This window comes from Zalophus californianus, chromosome 3 (assembly GCF_009762305.2).
Source record: "Zalophus californianus isolate mZalCal1 chromosome 3, mZalCal1.pri.v2, whole genome shotgun sequence".
NCBI lineage: Eukaryota > Metazoa > Chordata > Mammalia > Carnivora > Otariidae > Zalophus > Zalophus californianus.
Window position 1 is genome coordinate 36731836 of NC_045597.1, and position 23290 is coordinate 36755125.

At 34.9% G+C, this 23290-nt stretch overlaps 1 protein-coding gene across 2 annotated transcripts in view; it reads left to right on the forward strand.

Annotated features, from left to right (window-relative positions):
- Window positions 1–23290, forward strand: part of KLHL1 (kelch like family member 1) — a 382161-nt gene that overhangs the window by 210877 nt on the left and 147994 nt on the right. For both annotated transcript variants that reach the window (XM_027590019.2, XM_027590020.2), the window contains exon 5: window positions 7526–7738. In XM_027590019.2, the coding sequence (XP_027445820.1) occupies window positions 7526–7738 (213 nt within the window). The remainder of the gene's footprint in view (window positions 1–7525; window positions 7739–23290) is intronic.

The window sequence follows — 23290 nt, forward strand, 5'->3', positions numbered from 1 at the left end:
GAATGTAGCTATTTCAGGGGAAATTCAGCAAAGATTGTATCTTTTACTGTAGCATCGTCTTCTGGTTTTGAAGATCAATATCCTTTAGAGAGATTAAAGAATGATAGTTCTTTAGCCTTTAAAAGGCATGATAGAAGAGAGAAAAAATAAAACCCTCAATATTCAAATAGCTGATCAATGGAATAAAAAAATAGATTTGCCTTGGAATTAATGTAAGAAAATTATAAGAAGGCAAATTTTACTTCAGAATGAGGGTAATTTTCTGACGGTTATTCAGCATTGATACGGGCTTTCTTATAGGGTGATGGGTTTCCCATCATTGAAAATACTCCCTGGGTAAGCAGTGCGCAGAAAAGTATATGGAGTATACATTAAACTAAGTAACTTCAAAGATTCCAATTTGAGATTATATGAGGCCATAGAAATTCCTGTTTTTAAAAAGCCAGGTAGAGAATGATATGAGATTTAGACCATATGCCAGCAACATTTCTTTGGTGCTATGTGAATCTATGATTCCATGAGAAACATTTCCTTGTTTGGGGAATTGCTATTCCAGAGAGGAGAGGTGAGTATCTCCTCATTCAAACTCCAACTTGGCCTCCTGTATTCCACTTTCATTCTTATACCTTTGACTTCATTAAATCCCCCATTTTTTTCTCTCTCCTCACAAAATGCATATATTTCTCTTATAACATCATATTTTCCTTCTCATTAGAAAGTACGTCTCTTAGGAGCCAGAACTTTCCTTTTTTTAGTCTCCGTATTCTTTGGTCTGACAAATATAGTAGGCAGTTAAAAAAATACTCAAAGTTTTGTTGACTAAATAATCAGTAAAGAAAAGAGGGAAGACAGAGAAATGTGATTATAGACAATATATCTAACAATAGGAGGCTGAAGTGAAGGATAGGCTCAGATGCAGAATAGTAATGGCTAATGCCTCTGTCACACTTGCTGGGTGTCAGATCCTTCTCTAAGAACAGTAAATTTAATTTAATCTTCACACTTAATCTTCACAACAGTGCTTTACAGTAGATACTATTTTTATCCCATTTATAGACAAAGAATCCAACATCTTCATCACACAACCAGTGCATAGCAGGGTTGGGACCTAAATCCTGACCAGCTCTCCGAGTCAGTAGTAATATGTTGACTCTCCATAATCACCATGCCACATCGTGGAACTCCAATGTATCAAGAAAGAGGTGGAAACAGGTTCAGGGGAACACTTAAGAATCAGAGTGCATACATGTTGCAGAGATCAAAGTAAGACATTAAATCTAAAGTAGATGAACAAAGGAGAACCAGAAGGGGAACCTAACCAAAGGATAGATAGTCCAGGTAATGTAATAGGACAAGAGACTGAATTCCTAATCGCAGACTTACTTTGACTATGTATGAGCCCCTCCAGTCTCTACATTCTCATCTATAAAATAACAAGATGTGACTCTCCTAAAGAGTGTCTGTTCCCTTTGAACTCTAAGGTAGTATTCAAGAGTTCAGAAAGAAACTTTAACACAGGTATTAAAAATTAAATATTCCGACGAAGCAAATAATCAAAAGCCCAGGGAAACTGGTTTTAACCTGAAAATGTTAGTCTTGACACCGATGTATCAGTATAGCAACTTTAAGTAAAGCAACTTTTGTAGCTGATACAAGAAGCCCTTGATAACTGGAAGAGGTGTCTCTCCCCACCCTGTACTTTTAGAAATTTTAAATTCTAGAGGCATAGGAATGTATATGAATATGAATATATATAGGAATAGATAGATAGATAGATAAATAGATAGATAGATAGATAAATAGATAGATAGATAGATAGATAGATAGATAGATAGATAGATAGATAGATAGATCGATCCGGGTCTTAACACTAGACCGTGTTTTCCTGTCCCTGACACTCCTTTGGATCATTGGAAATGTATGATTTCTTAAAGGCATCATTCTATAAAATAAAGAGCCTCGAAAGAAATTATAATTTAAAAAATTGGGACTAGGGGCACCTGGGTCGCTCAGACAGTTAAGCGTCTGCCTTTGGCTCAATTCATGACCCCAGGGTCCTGGGATTGAACCCCGCGAGAGGCTCCCAGCTCAGCAGGGAGCCTGCTTCTCCCTCTCCTCCCAGCTTGTGCTCTCTCTCCCTATCTCTGTCTCTGTCTCTCTCTCTCAAATAAGTAAATAAAATTTTTTATTTTATTATTTATTTTTTTAAAGATTTTATTTATCTGACAGAAAGACACACAACAAGAGAGGGAATACAAGCAGGGCGAGCAGGAGAGGGAGAAGCAGGCTTCCTGGGAGCCCGATGTGGGGCTCGATCCCAGGACCCTGGGATCATGACCTGAGCCAAAGGCAGATGCTTAATGACTGAGCCACCCAGGCGCCCCAAAATCTTTTTGTTTTTTAAATAAAAGATTGGGACTAATTATCATACTTTCTTAGGTTTATGTGAGAGTTTTTAACATAACTATATATATATTTTTACTTTCTCTTATGATATTTATTATTTTTCTGGGGCTGCAATAACAAGGTATTAAGATCTAAGTAGCTTAAAACAACAGAAATTTATTTTCTTATAGTTCTGGAGGCTAAAATTCTGAAATCAAGATGTGAGCAGAGCCATGCTCTCTCTGGTGGTTCTAGGGAAGAATCCTTTCTTGCCTTTTCCAACTTCTGGTGGTTCCTAACAATCCTTGGCACTCCTTGGCTCATGGCAGCATGATTTTTTATCTTTACTTTCACACCGATTTCTTCCCTCTGTCACCTCTGTCTTCACATGGTGTTCTAATCACTGTGTGTCTGTTTCTGTCTTTTAGCACACCAATAATTAGATTAGGGCCCACTCTAATCCAGTATGGCCTTAATTTAGCTTCACTAATTACATCTGCAATGACCCTATTTCTAAATAAGGTCACATTATGAGGTGCCAAGTGGATGAGAAGTTTTGGGAAACACTACTCAATCTGGTACATGATGTAACTTCTGCTTCAGAAGTTGAGATACGCATTTTTCAGTCTTGTCCTTGACAATAGTAGAATCATGCATATATCAGAAACTCAAAAATTTCCTTGCAAAGTATGCAAAAGAATCATAGTTTTATAATTCAGACTTTACACCCAAAATTTTCATTTTCATACTTATATAATAAGCTTCAATCAGAGGATGTAGGGCAATTCTCAGGCTTATGTTTCAGTTTTCCATTTATTTGATATTATGGGCCTCCTAAGAATACATCTTTCTAACCAATAACTTTTTAGATGGGCAATTAAATGAATTCCATAGCCTCTGGTGATTTGGAATCAAACCAGAGATTCTGTGGTGGTCTGGCAAAGGATCAACCTTCCCAACATAATGTTGAAAGCAGTGATTAGGAGGTTCTTCCAACTGACCTCCGGTCACAAAGTGCAAGATGGTGAAATATAGATTTTAATTCAGTAGACAATCATAGCAAAGCAGTTTCTTTGAGTTAACCATATAGTGTATAATGTATTGTATCTGTAGTAGCTGTTAATGAAGTAAACACTGTTAAAGTTTATGTTTGAACATTAATGAAATATTTTACTACAATTTAATACCCATATTTTAAAGTAAATCAATAACTAAAATATGATAATTGAATGGATTCACTTATATTCTGGTTGTAGAAAAATGAATTTCTACTGGAATTTTAAATTATTGATATGTTACCAATAATAAGAGGAAGATAATAATATAATTAAGGGAGAAAAATTAATATTAGAAAATGTTTATGTCAAATTCAGGAAATAATTAAATAACAATGGGTAAGAAAATTCTGCTTAGAAAATAAAATTGTGAACTTTTTATAGCTAGCAAAATTGTTTAAAGTATTATGAAGTAGGAAAGATAGATTGTAGAATTTAGTCTTGTAATTAATAAGGGTTGCTTGTGACTTAGGTAGTGGCAACTTAAGTTCAGTGCTAAAATTTCCTTTATAATAAATAGTTCAATCTATGTACAAAAGATATATGTATAGATATATTCCCATTTAATGGAGAGACTGTCAAAGTTGTAGAATAAATTTATTTCACTATATGGCCTAAATTACCCTTTCAGTATTATTTCTCACAATTTTTCTGTGCTCATTCTTAATCAAATTGACACACCAAATATGGCACTTTAAACTATATTACCTGCTATTATGTTTTTGTTTATATGCTTTCCCCTGGTCGTAATACTACATCTTTCCATTTCTCATTTTCTAATCTACCCTCCTACCTAATATTCTAGGTCCATTTGAAAAACCTGCTTTTCCAGAGTTGACAAGTCATTTCCTAAGCACTGCACATTTTATAGGTGTCCAATGTGTGGTAAGCTTTTTGATGCAAATCCATTTTGCTCTCCTGGCTACAATTATCCAGGACCATATGTTAGGTGTTCAGGAAATCTATATAGAATAAATTATTGAATAAATTAAAGTTATTGTACAAAGTGTAAATAGGCCAAAGAATTTTGATGCCTCTCACCACTTGGTCTTCTCACACGAGGAGTTAGCTGAGGTGCACAAACAATGTTAAGGAAACTAGTGTGAATTTATATTTTTTCTTTAGTGAATCAAACATAATGAAATTAAAACAATTTCCAGAAGCTAGATTGCAAAAAACAAGAAAATATTAGGCAGGGTATCATGAAAAGGAGACTTGATGGAAAAAACAAACAAACAAAGAGCAAAGTGAACTTTAGAACTCCAAAATACATAAAGTTCATAATAACATAATATATGGGACAGTATGAGAGATCCAGTAATATCTGATACTAGCCCCTAATGTCCAGTTTATTTATAACAGTTTTTACAAACCACATGACTTATTCCCAAACATGTAGTATGGTTTGCAAGGATATAAAATTATAGGAATATGCTCTAAATCAGATTCAGGGATAAAAGAAAAAAAATAAAATCTGCTGTAGTGATATTAAATGAAACTATTATTGGAGTTGTTTGAAGAAGAAATCAAACTATAGAAGGCTATACCCTTCCTAACAGATAGATTTCAATTTTTTTAACTCTAAGCTTTCTAGAGGCCAAATAAAAAGAGAAATCTGATCAATTTCATAATTTACAACATCCATGATAAAAGCAAACCAATTTACTCAAGAGAAGTGCAATTATTCTTGCTACTAAAACCTGCAAGAAATTTCTCCCAAAGGTTGTCATAAAGAGGCCACTGTAAAATATAACGAAATATGCCTTAAACAATATCTTTGATAGACACCACTAAGAGTTTCATAGACCTGCTTTTTTTTATGGTACCCCATACTATATACTGAAGGTTTAGCACTACAATTCTGTGTGTGGTTTAATAGAGGCATAGATTTTTCAGTAACTGGAAAAAAGGATGGACAAAAAATGTTTCAAAGATTCTTCAAAAACATCTTTATCCTACTAGAGTCCTTTAGAGAAGCTTGGTGGTCCCACATCTCAGAACACTCAGTTGGTTAACTCACTAAATAGATATTGGACATCTATAATTTACATAGTACTTGTATTAGGCACAGAGGAAATACAGGGGACAAAAATTTCCAGGAAATCAGCTATTCTGCAATGTCAACCAAATGTAAATAAATAGGACAAATGACCGGAATGAAAGTATAAGTTGACATTGTTTTGTGACAGCTGAAGGCACCTCAAACCTTGGATTCAGTTCCAAGGATATACTCAAAAGGTGGGTCAGGTCTCTTCTAGAAAATAGGTTCAGATCTGCTCTGACATACAGATTAACAGGCACGGGCTGCATCTTCTACTTAACATGAACATAGTAGCATAGTCATAATGCCTTTGGGGAAGAGATCTAGTTCCATCTGTTTCAGGTTTTTTCCTACAATAGGCATGTATTGGGATTTCTACCACACCTGTGCCTTGAAAACTATGATCTGAGAAACCTCACTTCTATCTTCCCTGGAACTGAGACATGGGGTGGGAGGGGAAGTGGAACAAAAGAGGGAGTCACTCAGATCTCTGTCTTCTTTAACCATATATCTGCCACTAAAGCTTCTCTGCTAGCATATAAGGTTCTCGAGAAGACATTTTAAAATTGTGTTTGAAAACCACCACACTGCTGTGCACTATTTCCAAAATTTTATTTTTCTCCCCAAAGATCACCAACACATCTATTCAATAACGAGGTACTGTTCACCTGCTGTGTTCCAGGATCGAGATATGCAAGCTAATTGTCAAGGTGTTTGTCTCAAGGAGCTTAAAGTTTGTGATAAGACCCCTAACGGCAGGGCGCCTGGGTGGCTCAGTCGTTAGACGTCTGCCTTCAGCTCAGGTCATGATCCCAGGGTCCTGGGATCGAGCCCCGCATCGGGCTCTCCGCTCAGCGGGAAAGCCTGCTTCTCCCTCTCCATTCCCCCTGCTTGTGTTCCCTCTCTCGCTGTGCCTCTCTCTGTCAAATAAATAAATAAATCTTAAAAAAAAAAAAGACCCCTAAGGGCACTGAAGATTAGGCCACAGTTTGGTAACTGCTGTCTCAGAGATATAAATACCATGCACTGTGCACGCATGGTGGATGGGGGAGCCAGATCCAATGTGAGTGCACAGAGGGCTCGAGAGTTCCATATGAACTGAGTCTTGGAAAATGGCAGAAATTAGGAAAACAAAGTGCATAAAAGTCATTTGAAGCAATAGATGAGTGTGAGGGGGGACATGTCAAACAGGATGGCAAATTGAAAGACTAAGTAATGGTGACTAGAACACAAGAAATGTTAAGAAGTGTAGTCTTCAACTCAGGAAGAGGTCAGATCATAAAGAATTAGTGTATTTAACCAAGAGATTAGAACCAAAAGACAAAAGGAGACCAAACTAAACCAAGCAAAACTTTAGAGGAATGCCATGAAATTTAAGTTGTAGAACTATCATTCTAGCATGATTATAGAGGATACAGTAAAGCGGCTAAGAATAGAGTCAGGCAGAGTAATTAGAAGGTTATGGCAGCAATCTGGAAGAAAATAAATGGGAATCTAAATTAAGCCAGAGAAATTGTCATGAGAGGAGGGAGGTAGGAGAGATAATAAAAGGGTGGAACATACGTCCTTTTGTGACTTCTAGGCCTTATCTGTCCTGTTTTTTCCTTCTAAATAAACAATGATGCATCTTATAGTGTTACTTACTTCCTATGTAATTTCATTCCCACTTTCTGATTTTATGTATACGTAGTCAAGCTTTAAAAAATTTGAATGCTATTCTCTTCATAGTCACCAAATCTTACACAGCAGTCCACTTGAAACTTGAACATTTAATCACTTAGTACATTCTGCCTGCATCACAAAGCTCAACAGTATAATCCTCCGGTTATTATAAGATCCGTGGTGTCTCTGATACATTTACACTTCAATTACAATTACAATGCTTTCATTTTAACAGCTTCTAGTTTCTGAAGGATTAAGTCTCAAGGATTATGTTATAATGAGAACAAAGGTTATTGACGACTTTTCTTATTTCTTTCTGAGATGCTTTCCCAGCAAAATCAAAGTGAAGCCAAATTTATGCCAAGATGTTTTCTCCCTGCAGGAAAACATAATGGAAGTTATGAGAAATCAAGAGTTTTTACTGCTTCCAGCTGAGGAGCTCCATAAACTCCTGGCCAGCGATGATGTAAATGTTCCTGATGAAGAAACCATCTTCCATGCATTAATGATGTGGGTCAAGTATGACATGCAGAGGCGATGCAATGACTTGAGTATGCTTCTTGCCTTTATAAGATTGCCACTGCTTCCACCACAGGTAATTGCATGTGTTGCTGTGTTAACTGCTACTCTGTACTGAAAGATCCTATATTAAAAGTAACATCAAAATGCAAATAAAAAAATAATAATAATTTAAAATAAAAAAATAATAATACCCATAGAGCATTTAGTAAAACAGTAATGTTCAATTAATACATATTTGCACATGCACACACACTTGAAAGTAGAAAGTCCCTAAGTTTTATGCCTCTCCATTACAATTTTCTTTTTTTTTAAGGTTTTATTTATTTGACAGAAAGAGAGTTCACAACACGGGGAGCGGCAGGAAGAGGGAGAAGCGGGCTCCCTGCTGAGCAAGGAGCCCCATGGGACTCGATCCCAGGACCCTGGGATCATGACCTGAGCCGAAGGCAGCCGCTTAACTGACTGAGCCACCCAGGCACCCCTCCATTACCATTTTCTTACAATTATTTAATTCTTTAAAAAAAGTGACATCACAACCCATTCTTTCTTCTTCCCCCATTTATTCTCACATTTTTCTTTTTTAGTTTTAACCCAATACTCTTTTTAGGAAAATTTGGTGATGGAAAATGATGGGTGATGGGTCTGAAGTTCATCTCTACAACATATTGACTATTAGAATGTCACTTAATTTCTCTGATATCCAATTTCTTCATCTATAAAATAAAATTATACTACCACACAAAAGTTTTGTGAGGATCAGATTAGACAATACGTGTAAAGCACTTAATCCCAATATAGTACCTAGAAGATTTTTAAAATGTTGCAATTAATTCCCTGCTTCCCTATTTTAGAGATCAATTGATCTATCTATCTATCTATCTATCTATCTATCTATCTACTTCTATCTTCCTATCTTATGATGCTATAATATGATCACTCTCTAATGAAAACACATCCTTGGATTATATTTTAAGATCCAATACATAGGATTTCAAACCTCAATAAACAGACAAGACATATTACTGAATCATACACAGTTATGAAGTAACAGCGTTTAGCAGTTGGAATTATGGAATCTTTATAATTGGAGCTAAGGAGAATCCAGACACCAAGTGAACCAACTGCCTCATTTTACTGATGAGTTATCTAGGACAGGTGAACTGGTAAAAACAAGTTCATTCAGCTTATAAGAGTAAGAGTAACTATTTTTCTCTGATTTAGAGTCTTATGTCTTTAAGTTATGATGTTGCAAAAATATCTATGCACAGCAATGTTACTCTGGGGTTTCTGACTTCTAAGGCTATCCAGAAATAAGCCTGAAGGTAGCTCTTACCTCTGAAATGGTAGATAAAATTGTGTGTATACATTTTGTTTGGGGGATGTGAGGGGCCTATAACATTCACCTGATTCTTCATTTGGCTCCATACTACCATCAACACATTCAGTAATCCATATATTACTAAGAATGTAAGATAGGGAATTAGGACTTTGGGAAAGAATGACAGATAAGCACATAAGTAAAGTGAGAATTATGGTCATATTTTAAGGCAATAAGTTAAAAAAAAACACTGTACCAAAATTGGGAAAATAAATGAAGCTTTATAAATAAAGGAATAATTGTGTTTAATTTGGCTGCTAAAATGAATAAAGCAGTAAAAACAGAGGAGAAGAATTTATGGAAGTCCTGCCTAAGCAAATTATATGAGCTTATCTTAACACTAAGATCTTTAAAAGGAAGAGAAATGCATTTAGGTAACTAAACAAAGAATAAATTGTGAATCCAAGCACTGGATTTTTCTGAATCTTTCATCCTAGGTTATGATGCCAGATATCCTTAGAGCCTGGGGATCTTCTCCCAGGATAGAAATGGCCAATGAACACTGCTGGCCAATAATAAGTAGATGGCCTTAACTGTTGATAGATGCTGTGGCAATTGGTACCTTAGACCACTGCCCACCCATTCCAACTGTTAGTTGAAATGTGGGGAGCTTTGGGTTTTCCACACAAAGTATCATGTCATCTGCGAAGAGTGAGAGTTTGACTTCTTCTTTGCCAATCTGAATGCCTTTTATTTCTTTTTGTTGTCTGATTGTTGAGGCTAGGACTTCACCCCAAAATTGCTAGAACTCATAGGGTAATTCAGCAACGTGGTGGGATACAAAATCAATGCACAGAAATCAGTTGCATTTCTATACACTAACAATGTGACTAAAGAAAGAGAAATTAAGGAATCAATCCCATTTACAATTGCACCAAAACCCATAAGATACCTAAGAATAAACCTAACCAGAGGTAAAGGATCTGTACTCTAGAAACTACAGAACATTTATGAAAGAAATTGAAGAAGACACAAAGAGATGGAAAAACATCCAATGCTCATGGATTGGAAGAATAAACATTGTTAAAATGTGTATGCTGCCCAGAGCAATCTACACATTCAGTGCAATCCCTATCAAAATAACATCGACATTTTTCACAGAGCTGGAACAAACAATCCTAAAATTTGTATGGAACCAGAAAAGATCCTAAATAGCCAGGGGAATGTTGAAAAAGTAAACCAAAGCTGGGGACATCACGATGCCTGACTTCCAGCTCTATTACAAAGCTGTGATCCTCAAGACAGCATGGTACAAAACAGACATATAGATCAATGGAACAGAATAGAGAGCCCAGAAATGGACCCTCAACCCTATGGTCAACTAGTCTTTGACAAAGCAGGAAACTATATCCAATGGAAAAAAGACAGTCTCTTCAATAAATGGTGCTGGAATAATTGGACAGCCACATGTACAAGAATAAAATTGAACCATTTCTTACACCATACACAAAGATAAACTCAAAATGGATGAAAGACCTTGTGAGACAGGATTCCATCAAAATCCTAGAGGAAACACAAGCAATGACCTCTGTGACCTCGGCTGCAGCAATTTCTTGCAAGACACATCTCTAAAGTTGAGGGAAACACAAGCAAAAATGAACTATTGGGACTTCATCAAGATACCGCATGGCAAAGGAAACAGTTGACAAAACTAAAAGGCAACCTACAGAATGGGAGAAGATATTTGCAAATGACAACAGATAAAGGGCTGGTATCCAAGATCTTATAAAGATAAAGTTCTTTGATAAAGAACTTATCAAACTCAACACCGAAAGAACAAATAATCCAGGTAAGAAATTGGCAGAAGACATAAACAGACACTTCTCCAAAGAAGACATACAAATGGCCAACAGACACATGAAAAAATGTTCCACATCACTAACCATCAGGGAAATACAAATCAAAACCACAATGAGATACCACTTTACACCACTTAGAAAGGCTAAAATCGGGGTGCCTGGGTGGCTCAGTCATTAAGTGTCTGCCTTTGTCTCAGGTCATGATCCAGGGTCCTGGGATCGAGTCCCACATTGGGCTCCCTGCTCAGCAGGAGGCCTGCTTCTCCCTCTCCCACTCCCCCTGCTTGTGTTCCCTCTCTCACTGTGTCTCTCTGTATCAAATAAATAAATAAAATCTTAAAAAAAAAAAAAGAATGGCTAAAATTGACAAGACAGAGAACAACAAATGTTGGTGAGGATTGGAGAAAGGGGAACCCTCTTGCACTGTTGGTGGAAATGCAAGCTGGTATAGCCACTCTGGAAAACAAGAAGTTAAAAATAGAGCTACCCTATGACCTAGCAATTGCACTACTGGGTCTTTACCCCAAAGATCCAGATGTATTGAAAAGAAGGGGCACTTGCACCCCAATATTCATAACAGCAATGTCCATTATAGCCAAACTGTGGAAGGAGCTGAGATGTCCTTCAACAGATGAATGGATAAAGCAGATGTGGTTTATATATACAATGGAGTATTACTCAGCCATCAGAAAGGATGAATACCTACCATTTACATCCCCATGGATGGACCTGGAGGGTATTATACTAAATGAAATAAGTCAGTAAGAGAATGACAATTATCATATGGTTTCATTCATACGTGGAATGTAAGAAATAGTCCAGAGGATCATAAGGAAAGGGAGGGAAAACTGAATGGGAAGAAATCAGAGAGAGAGATAAACCATGGAAGACTCTTGACTCTGGGAAACAAACTGAGGGTTATGGAAAGGGTGGCAGGATGGGGTAACTGAGTGATGGGCATTAAGGAGGGCACATGATGTGATGAGCACTGGGTGTTATACGCAACTAATGAATAATTGAACACTACCCCCAAAACTAATGATGTATTATATATTGGCTAATTGAATTAACAAAAAAAAAAAAAGAAAGAAAGAAAGAAAAGGAAATGCGGAGAGCTTGAAGTTAAACCAGTGTCAAAAATGATCATGGATATAAAAAAATCATAAATACTAGGACACATAACTGAAGAGGACAAGAATGTGACCAGAGCTCAATATTTTCACGATATGCCTTTCTTTCATACACTCTTCCCCCATCTTCTGTCATCAAAAATGGGAAATGCTTTCACCTGTACATCCATCTGTGCTATTCCATCAGAACAGACATGTACATCCTATTGACTTGTTACTAAGGCTACACATTACAAACGGAGTTTTAATTCTTATTGGCTCAGCTGCTTCATCTTACTTAGTGAAACAATATTAACATTAGAAAATAAGATATAATTTTTGGTGTAACTAGCTAGTAAAAGACTTTCTTGTTAATTCTTATTACAGCATCTAATAGTTGTAAATACAGCATATGTCTTTTCTCTATTTCTTATTTCTCAAATTAGGGGCATTACAAACATAACTTTATATTAATTTCATTTTTTGATATATCTTTCCATTTATTCTAATTTTCTATTCTTCAGTGCATTTTTTTATTATTATGTTATGTTAATCACCATACATTACATCATTCGTTTTCGATGTAGTGTTCCATGATTCATTGTTTGCGTATAACACCCAGTGCTCCATGCAGTGTGTGCCCTCTTTAATACCCATCACCAGGCTAACCCATCCCCCCAGCCCCCTCCCGTCTAGAACCCTCAGTTTGTTTCTCAGAGTCCATAGTTGCTCATGGTTTGTCTCCCCCTCCGATTCCCCCCCTTCATTCTTACCTTCCTGCTATCTTCTTTTTTTTTTTCTTTCTAATTAGATGTGCGGGAAGAAAGAGTAAAACACATTTTCTTTTCATAAAATGTTTTGGATATAAGAGGGCTGTCAATTCCTTAACTAATATTAATGAATTACATGTTATTATAAGCATTTTCCATATATTTCTACCCAGATTTTGAAGCTTCCGATAAAAAAAAAAAAAATTGGTGAAAAAGAGCCAGGGAATAGAAACTAACATGCTTTTCTTTCTTTCTTTAGTTCCCAAACACAATATACTTTATTTCATTTAATTTCTACATTATCCCTATGTAGTAAATATTATCATTACCATTTGACAAATGAACAAATTGAGAATCAGCACAATAGCCATCTTCCTATTAAGTTGTAGAGCTCAGATTGTGCTCTCAATGTATCTGACATTAATGTGGTTCTTAATCCACTGAAGGGAAATGAGTGCAGTATTTACTTGTGTGGTGGGCTTCAGATTTAACTCAGTGTCCGACCAGAGCTAAAAAAGACTTTAATCAAATCTAGGATTTTCCAGCCTTTTATGTGAACTTTCAAAGTGGCTAAGCATCTTACATTCCTTAAGAAGCTATTATGATGATCAGGAAAGACTTTTTTTCTTAATCTTGGAGCTATTAAATATAGATTTCCCCCTAATATATGTTGCTTATCTGCATGCACACTCTCTCCCTCTCTCTGTCCTTATATATGTTTACATATATATGTTTAATATTTAATAGTTATATAAAATATAATATTTTAAATTACTAACAATATTTAAAAGAAGGAGGGTCTCCATTTTTCTAGTGAGTTAAGAATTTATTTTCAAAAGGAAAGAGTACATAGGCTAATTTTTGAAGGAGATTTGAGAGAAGGATTTGGCTTATGTTTTTGTAAGATAATTCCTATTGATGTAAATGATGGGTTTCAGGTAACTGAGAGAACAATATTTGGAAGACCAATTGTGACGGCTTATAACGTGGTTAAGCAAAACATAACAATAGTACTGACCAGGGCAAGAGTAGAAAAGATGAGATTTAGAGATGCTTAAAACAACAAATAAATAAATATAGAAAAAAATATATGCTTCCAGGATAGAGTTAAACTAAATGACTGTGAGTCATTTTTATGGCTATGAGTTTTTAGTCTCTATTTAGTAAATGCATGGAATAATTTCTAGAGCTTAAAAAAAGTAAAAATAAACACAATGACAGATTTCATCAACAAAGAAAACATGTTAAAAGATTGATTATTGTCAAAGAATAAATCTAGATTACAGTAACAGTCTTCTCTTATACTCATGAGCCAATTGACCAACTTGACTTAGATGGATATCAGTTTAATCATTTATCACAATTGGCATTCTCATTTTTTTATTACTAGACCCATTATGTGTATCTGTGTTTAGTTATTTCTTAAGTCCTCAAGAGAAAATCTATTCTGATATTCTTTATTATTTATAAATTAATGTATGTTATTATAATGTATAAATTATGGTAATTTGGTGTAGAAAAAATGAGGATATAAATTTTGGTAGACAGTATGGATTTTAGTTGAGGAAAGTGGTAGACAAAATGAGCTTCAGAAAAGAATAAAAGAAGAGACATAAAATGACTCAGAAGTGAAATGTCTATTTTATCCTGTATTGTACTATAACAGCTAACACTGATATAAATTCAGTTGGCTTTGCTGCAGAAAGGACCAGAGGAAAAAGCAAAATGAAAGAAATACATAATTGAGTTATAGTCTAAGAAATAGTGAATGACTTCTATTATCTTTTTATATAAGTGAGGAATAGAATTTTGCATAATAGTTTCTGTGTTTTCTTGAATACCCAGAGGTATAAAAATTTCAACAGAATTGGAAAAAATTTTAGAGAGTGAGTGATTGCATAAATATGCGCACACACGCGCATGTGCACACACACACACACACACACACACACACGGTTACCCAATTTGATTTACTCAGTTTTCTCTATTTCCTCTTACAAAGATGCAACAAAAGAATATGTTGCTATGCAATAAACATGTTTTAGCATTATGTAACTATCATTTATACTGGTTTTAACCGATTTCACGAGGTGTATCCTTGTAATATGTACATAAATATTTATTATATACATATTTTAAAAGTACACACAACTATCCAACTTTTGGTGGGTTCTTTTGTAATGATTGATCTGGAAAGTTGAAGCATGTTATTCAAAAAATCAAGACAATGCAATTCTATATATAGTCAAGCCAAAAGGTCTTTAGGAAAATTCACTTTTATCATAGTCAGAGATTATTTAGAAGGTTAGAGATATACAAATAAACTTTGCTTCCTATCTTGGAATTGGTATTGTTTATCTCTTTTGAGACAACAAGGATAAAGATTTCTCAGATCTTGCAAACCAAAATACCTACTAACTCTTAAAAGAAATATGTAGCAGTGTGTGTGTTTATGTGCATAAACATTTATTTTCTGTACAAAATGTGAAAGGAAAAAAAAACATTTGCAATGAAATAACAAGTTATTGCATAAGCTTAGAGAAGTATAGTTTATTGAATAATAAAAAATAACAAAATAACAGAGAAACTCAAGAGTGTAACTTAAGGAAACAGATACTATCTCTATTTTATAAGAATAAATTCTTTTTATGCAAAGCTGTAATTAATTTATCCCAAAAGTTTCTTTATGCAATAATAGCAACATGGGAAAGGAGAAGTTATCAACTAATTTTGCTCCATTGGAAATGTGACAGTTGATCAGATACCAGTGACATAGACTCTGCTGTCCATAAAAATTACAGCCACAACTAAAAACCCTAATGAAAAGCAACCAACAAATCAATATAAAAAGAACATTCATAAATCACAATGTATGATATACAGAATAGATTATACTCCTGAGTAATTTATATGTTTTGTTTGGTTTTACTTCTCCAAAGCAAGGATAGGTAAACTACTTCCTGATAAATCTGACAATTTTCCATGTTTGTCAGTATTAATGTTCACTATTTAGTGTATTATATATCTTATTTTTACAAAAGAAAAAGGAACACAAAAAAAGAACTTTTAACTCTTACAAATGAAAAAGGTAAAAATTAATCAAATACATTAACACAGTCTATTTTTGGTCTATGTTTCCTTTTAATTTGTTTTTATTCTTTTTTTTTCTCTCTGATCTGCTTGCTGTCTGATTAATTAATGGTTATACAGGCATCATCAAAGAAATAATCTTCTCTACAAAACTAGACTATAATAGTTTTAAAAGTGTGGAATAATGTTATTCTTCTCTAAAAGAAACTTGAGAAACAGCGTCGTTAAAACAGAAATGCACGGACAATATATGCTTCTAAAATCTTACAGATTTACCTTAAATAGTATTTAGTTTCATGATCATTTAACCCATGATGACATTCACAGTTCAAGTTACAACATTAAGAAAATACAAAAACTTCTTATTTCAACAGTTTTTGTCAATGAGATATAATGTAAAAAATGATATGCACAAGCACAAACTCATACATACACACATTACTATCTTCGATAAAAAGAGCAGAGAAGTCGGAACCTAATCTGAAAGCCTTTATTTTTTGCCACAGTGCTCTAAGTGTCTCTGTTTTTGTCAAGGGCTGAGCCCACTGCTTGTGGTTTGTATCCCATCTATCTTGCTACTGAAATTTCTCTACATTGGTGAGCCTTCTATGTTTTATATTATCAATTTTTTCCATAGTGGATCATTCTAATTAACTTGCAAAGATTTATTATTTCAAACCTATTAAAACAAACTCTTCATATTCCTACCAACTGTTCCAATTCTGTTTCCATTTCCAGCAAAACATGTAGTTATTATCTATAGTTAATAAATATATTCATTGGGGTGCCTGGGTGGCTCAGTCGGTTAAGCGACTGCCTTCCGCTCAGGTCATGATCCCAGGGTCCTGGAATCAAGCCCGGCATCGGGCTATCTGCTCGGCGGGAAGCCTGCTTCTCCCTCTCCTTCTGCCCCTCCCCTACCTTTTATTCCCTCTCTCTTTCTCTCTCTCTCTCACTGTCAATTAAATAAATAAATAAAAATTTTAAAATATATATATTTATTAATAGTCATCATTCTCTCTTCAGTACACTATAATCAGTCCTTTGATCTATTCCGAATCACCCAAAACCTCCATGCTGTCATATTTTCCCCCATCTCACTTGTTTTCGTCTTACTTGGCTTCCCAGCAGCTTTGACAAAGTTGATCTGGCCACTCTTACTCAACTGTTACTGCTAATTTTTTCTACTCTTTGATGTTGCAATGCCCCAGGACACCATATTTTCTCCATAAAGAATAACATTCTTCTATACTTTTAAATACTATATAGCAGTCAATTATAAATTCCAAATTTGTATCTTTAGCCCTAAACTCTTCTTGAGAGATAGATACACATACCCAGTTAACAACTTGACATCTCTAACTAGATATCCAATAGCCATTCAAAACTTCATATGGTCAAAATGGAAGATTTCAAAATCCCAAGACTTCCTCCCTGCCCCCATTCTCAGTAAATAGCCCTAGGAACCATCTAGTTGCTCACGCCTAAATTCTAGACTCACTTTTAATTCTCTATTTTGCATTGCATTTAATATTCAATTCCTTAGGAAGTCCTTTTTGCTGTATTCTAAACAGATCCTAATTCTGTTCATTCTTTCTTTTTTGTTTTTTCTCGATCTTTCTACAGCCCCATCCTAAAATAACCTACCACCATCTTTCTCCTGCACTATTGGAATAGTCTCCTACCTGTTATTCTAACTTTTATGCTTAACTATAGCAATAATTTCTAACTAGCAACCAGATAGAACTTTTGAAGTATGAATGCATTAATTTCAAACTTAAGATTTATACCCTTAGGACAAAATCATAATGTCCCTGTCCTACAAGGTGTATATCAGTACCATGATTACTACTTCCCTGACCTAATCTCCTCCCAGCACTTAGTATCCTCTTGGGTCACTGATATTCTTTCTGTTTCTTATACAATGCAGGTTTATTTCTTCTATAGCACATTTGTACTAGCCGATTCTGGGGGCTAGAATCAGAGGCCTGCCAGCGGAAGAGGGTGGTGGTGATATGAATAGTCTTCTCAGGTGTAAGCAATGAAAGGGGAGGCATAGTTTATACAAAATTAAAGACAATAATCAATGGCTGAAAGTCAGTCTGCTTTTATTATTACTATACCTTGACAATCCTATACAACGCCATTGATAACATATTCCTACCTACTGGGATGAACTGCCCACCACACCCTTTTTCTTGTCCTCTACTGCCTAGAAGATGTTCAACTTTATTATAGCATGGCCTGCTCATTCTAATTAGTCACATGGCACATCCAATGTGTCCTGCTCTTAGCACGTTCACCTACTATTTTCTTGCTTAGTTTTAGTCTGTTTTTATCTATTTCCTTATATTTTTCAGAACACCAGACCTGACGTTCTTGTTCACAAAGTTCTTGGCATAATTGGTACTCAGGAAGTGTTTGTTGAATCAACAAATGAAAAGTTTATTTTAGGTCTTAGGAATTTTAGCTTCATTTTACCATCTCTTGATATAAGATTTACCTGGAATGAGAGAGAAACCTACACTGGTGTATTATGATGGTGCTAACAGTGGGTACTAGGAACACAGTCATAAAGAGCACATTGATTTGGACTTTACTAAAATTCCCTTATTGAATGGACAATGGGAAGGCAAATTAAATAGGATATACTCTCTCATCTCTTTGCTTTATTAGGGATATTCAAAGAACATAGATTTATCAGAATTCCTCTAATTCAATGATGTATTTAAAAATAACTTGGCTACAAGAAAAATTTGTTCCATTTTCATTGCCAGCATAATAAATCAGAAAACAAAGTCCATTTCATGAAACAAACAAAAACAAAACCTGAACTTAAGTTAGTTCATAAGCATTTTTGTACATATTAAATAATATAAATAGCATTTACCAAGAGGCCACACAGTGCAAGAACGATTATTTTTCTCAATTAAACATTAAAGAAGAATTTCATTTTTTATTCATGCCTATTTTATATAACAATGATAAAATTAAAGGATATAATAATTTGTAAGAGGACTAACAAAAATTGTGGAACATTTATAATGAAGCAAAAGCTATTTAAATCATTAAACCATTTCCAGTGATTTTAATTTAGGATTTGGGGAACTCAACTGATGAAGCTACTTTAATATTTTAGTAACTAAAGTTTATAGAGATGAAATCTGGAGATTAAAATAGGATCCTGACACTAAAGAATACTCTTTAATCTGTGGGCACATCTAATAAGTAAAGCTATAGTAGAGGAAATTTACCTTGATCCATTTATAAAATTATTTTGATAAGTAATTTATTTGGGATATAGATAAAATACATATGTTCCTAAATCCCTTTTCAACATTGCTATTTTTATAAAATATATTTGCTTGTTACTCTTTGAGGAAAAGCAAGGCAGCCTGTGTGGCTGAAGCAGAGTGATCCAAGGGGTGAGTTGTTAGAAGAATTTGGAGAAGGTGAGGATATAAATCATTGAATGACTTGTAAGCAATTGTAAGGACTTTGGTACTTCTTGGAGTGTAATGGAAGCCATTGCAGAGTTTTGAGCAGAGAGCTTGATCTGATGTACACAATTAAATGGACTCCCTAGTTGCTGTGTTGAGAGTATACTGCAGGGAAACAAGAGTAGAAAATGGATATCAGTTAGGAGGTGATAGCAATAGCAGAGGTGAGATATTTGAGAAGTCGAATAAGAATAATAAGGTAGTAACAATGAAGACAGTGAGAAGTGTTTTCATCCTATTTTACAGTACAGTCGATTAGATGGGAGAATAAGAGAGGAATCAGAGATGATCCCAGGTTTTTTGGCTTGAGCCCCAGTTGAGGAAGGATACTAAGGAACACTGACTTAAAGATTTCTTTAAGTCTTATGAACTGAGGGTTCTAGAGGGGAGGAGGTGGGGGATGGGTTAGCCTGGTGATGGGTATTAAAGAGGGCATGTTCTGCGTGGAACACTGGGTGTTATGCACAAACAATGAATCATGGAACACTACATCCAAAACTAATGATGTAATGTATGGTGATTAACATAACAATAAAAATTAAAATAAAAAAAAGATTTCTTTAAGTCTTTATGTGGAGATGTTGGGTGGGCAGTTGAATGCATCATTCAGGTGTTGTGGAGGTACGCTAGGAGATATAAATTAGGAAATTGTTGGCATATAGATATAATTTAAAGCCATGACATGAGATAGTATCATCAAAGAAGTCAGTATACATAAATATGGAAAGAGAATGAAGAATGATGTTCTGGGCATTGAAACATTACCAAATTAGAGATAAAAAGAAAGAACGTAATAACTGAAATGAAGACACTAGTCAAATAGAATAAAAACCAAGGGAGCTTGCTGTGCAGAGAGCAGGGAGTAAACCATCAGAGAGGACTGAGTGATCAGCTGTATCAAGTGCTGCTGAGAGGTCAAATAGAATGATGCCCGATAATTGACTTTTGAGGAATTTAAGGATAAGAAAGTCATTGGTAACTTTGACAAGATTAGTTCCTATAGAATAGAGCTAAGCAAATATGGGGTAAATGGAATTTAAAATAGTAAATACATAGAATCTTTAAAACTGCAAAACTGAACAGAAAAATTAATCTGTAAGTGGCTGGGTTTATCAGCCAAGAGCCCAATGAAGAGAAACAAAAACACAGTGAAATTTTAACATGGAAAGTTTATATAAAGAATCATTAACTATAAAAAGGATTTGGAGTAAAGAATAATTAGAAAGTAGGAAGTTAAAAGAACTCTAAAAAATATAGAAATAGCAGATTTCTGAGGCATACCTCAGAAATATTGTGGTTTTAGTTCCAGACCACCTCAATAAAGTGAATATCACAATAAAGTGAGTTCAGTGATTTTTTTGGTTTCCCAGCGCATATAAAAGTTATGTTTAATCTATACTGTAGTCCATTAAGTGTGCAATAGCATTATGTCTTTAAAAAAACAACATATGTACCTTAATTAAAAAATACTTTATTCCTAAAAATGCTAACCTTCATCTGAACTTACGGTGAATCAAAATCTTTTGGATGGTGGCGTGTCTTGCCTCCATGTTGACGGCTGCTGACTGATCAGGGTGGTAGCTGCTGAAGGCTGGGATGGCTATGGCAATTTCTTGAAAAAAGGCAACAGTGAAGTTTATTGTATTGATTGACTTTTCCTTGCACTACTAATTTCTCTGTAGCGAGCAATGCTGATAGCATTTTACCCACAGTAGAACTTCTTTCAAAATTACAGTCAATCCTCACAAACCCTGCCACTGCTTGATCAATGAAGTTCATAATGTACTACAATAAATTCTTATTTCAACAGTCTTCACCAGGAGTAGATTCCATAGCAAGAAACCACTTTCTTTGCTCATCTGTAAGAAGCAACACCTCATCCTTTCAAGTTTTATCATGAGGTTTCAGAAATTCAGTCACATCTTCAGGCTCTATTTCTTTTTTTTTTTTAATTTTTTTAATTTTTTAATTTTTTTAATTTTTTTAATTTTTTATTGTTATGTTAATCACCATATATTACATCATTAGTTTTTGGTGCAGTGTTCCATGATTCATTGTTTGTGCATAACACCCAGTGCTCCACGCAGTACGTGCCCTCCTCAATACCCATCACCAGGCTAACCCATCCCCCCACCCCCTCCCCTCTAGAACCCTCAGTTTGTTTTTCAGAGTCCATCAGGCTCTATTTCTAACTCTAGTTCTCTGTTTCTACCACATCTTCAGTTACTTCCTCCAGTGAAGTCCTAAATCTTTAATTTGTAACAAACACAATATCTACAAAGCATAATAAGGCAAAGCACTATAAAAGAAAGCTTGCCTGTATAAGGAGCAGCTACTTATTACCTTAGGGCTGAGATAGAGCACCCAAGGAAGCACCCCGCCTGCAATCCAGACCTCCTTGAAGAGGTTACAGCCATGGCTAACTGGATGGCAGTGAAATCACTGTGGTGCAGGTGTGGCAGAACTTTCTAGAAACCTGTCCTTTAGAATTTACTAGAAATCTAGATGCCCAACGACTGAGCCACCCAGGCGCCCCTGAGTTTGCTATTATCAGAAATTCTTAGTCTTCTCTAATTTAACTTCATCAAACAGAATTCGTTAAGTGGGCATATTACTTTTTCTTTTTAATCCAAACAATAATTTATGAAACACTGGTGTGATTGTTTTTAACTTTGTTAATTTGAAGTTATGTTTACTCCAATATTTCCAACCCACTGTTGTCTTCCTTATCAGGCCAATTCAGATCAGCTTAGAATTTATTTTTCCATAATCACCAGGGAAAATATGTGAATGATCACATGACACCATACTAAAATGTGTATACTAAAATGTATATCTACCTTACTTTCACATTTCTATCGCAGAAAAGACCTTCAAAACCAACTCTCTAATATTTTGCAGGTAGAAATTGAGGCTTTGAAAATTAAAGCAGACTATTTTAGATAATAATTTAAATTTAAAAACTCACTGATGCATGTACAAGAGAATTTAGGAATTCTAACTCTCAAAAGATAATTTTATCCACCTATGATAAGATCCAGCCCCAAATCAGGCTCTGCATTGAGCTGGATCCTGCTTGAGATTCTCTCTTTCTCCCTCTGCTGCCCCTTTATATATATATCTATATATCTATATATAGATATATAGATATATATATATAATGTAAGTCATATTCCATTAGTCTATTCTTAAACTCTTCTGATATAGTTTATATATATATTTCTCAAATGTGACAAAAAGCTGCAATAATTAGCTTAAGCAAATCAGGATTGTGGGTGGTGGAGATTTCATTGATGAAAGCCAGAAATTAGAAACAGAATAGAAGACAAATTAAAAAGCAGTATCTTCATTACGTATTTTTAAGTTTTCATGCATTATACTATAGAATTCATGACCAGTAACTCTGTATTTAAAGGTTTATGTTATTTTCCTCAAAATATATAAAATACTATTTCTTTTAAAAATTGAGAAAAAATATTTGATAGACTTTCTTATTTATTTATTTATTTATTTTTTAAAAGATTTTATTTATTTATCTGACAGAGAGAGACACAGCGAGAGAGGGAACACAAGCAGGGGGAGTGGGAGAGGGAGAAGCAGGCTTCCCACCGAGCAGGGAGCCAGATGCGGGGCTCAATCCCTGGACCCTGGGATCATGACCTGAACTGAAGGCAGACACTTAACGACTGAGCCACCCAGGCACCCCTAGGCTTTCTTTTTTAAGGATTTATTTATTTTTAGAGAGAGACAGAGTGTAAGGATTATATATGTGCTCTTTAAGCCAAAATATCCCATATTTTCCATGGGATAAAGGGGCAACTTTTGATGCTAAATTATAAATTACAAAACAACAACAAAACATGCTCTGTTTTTGAATTATTAAACCTTCTTATTTCATCTACATTTGGTCTTTGAAATAGATTTGCTGTAGACTAGCATTTTCTAACACTTCATCCATGGACAAATAGTATTTAAAGGT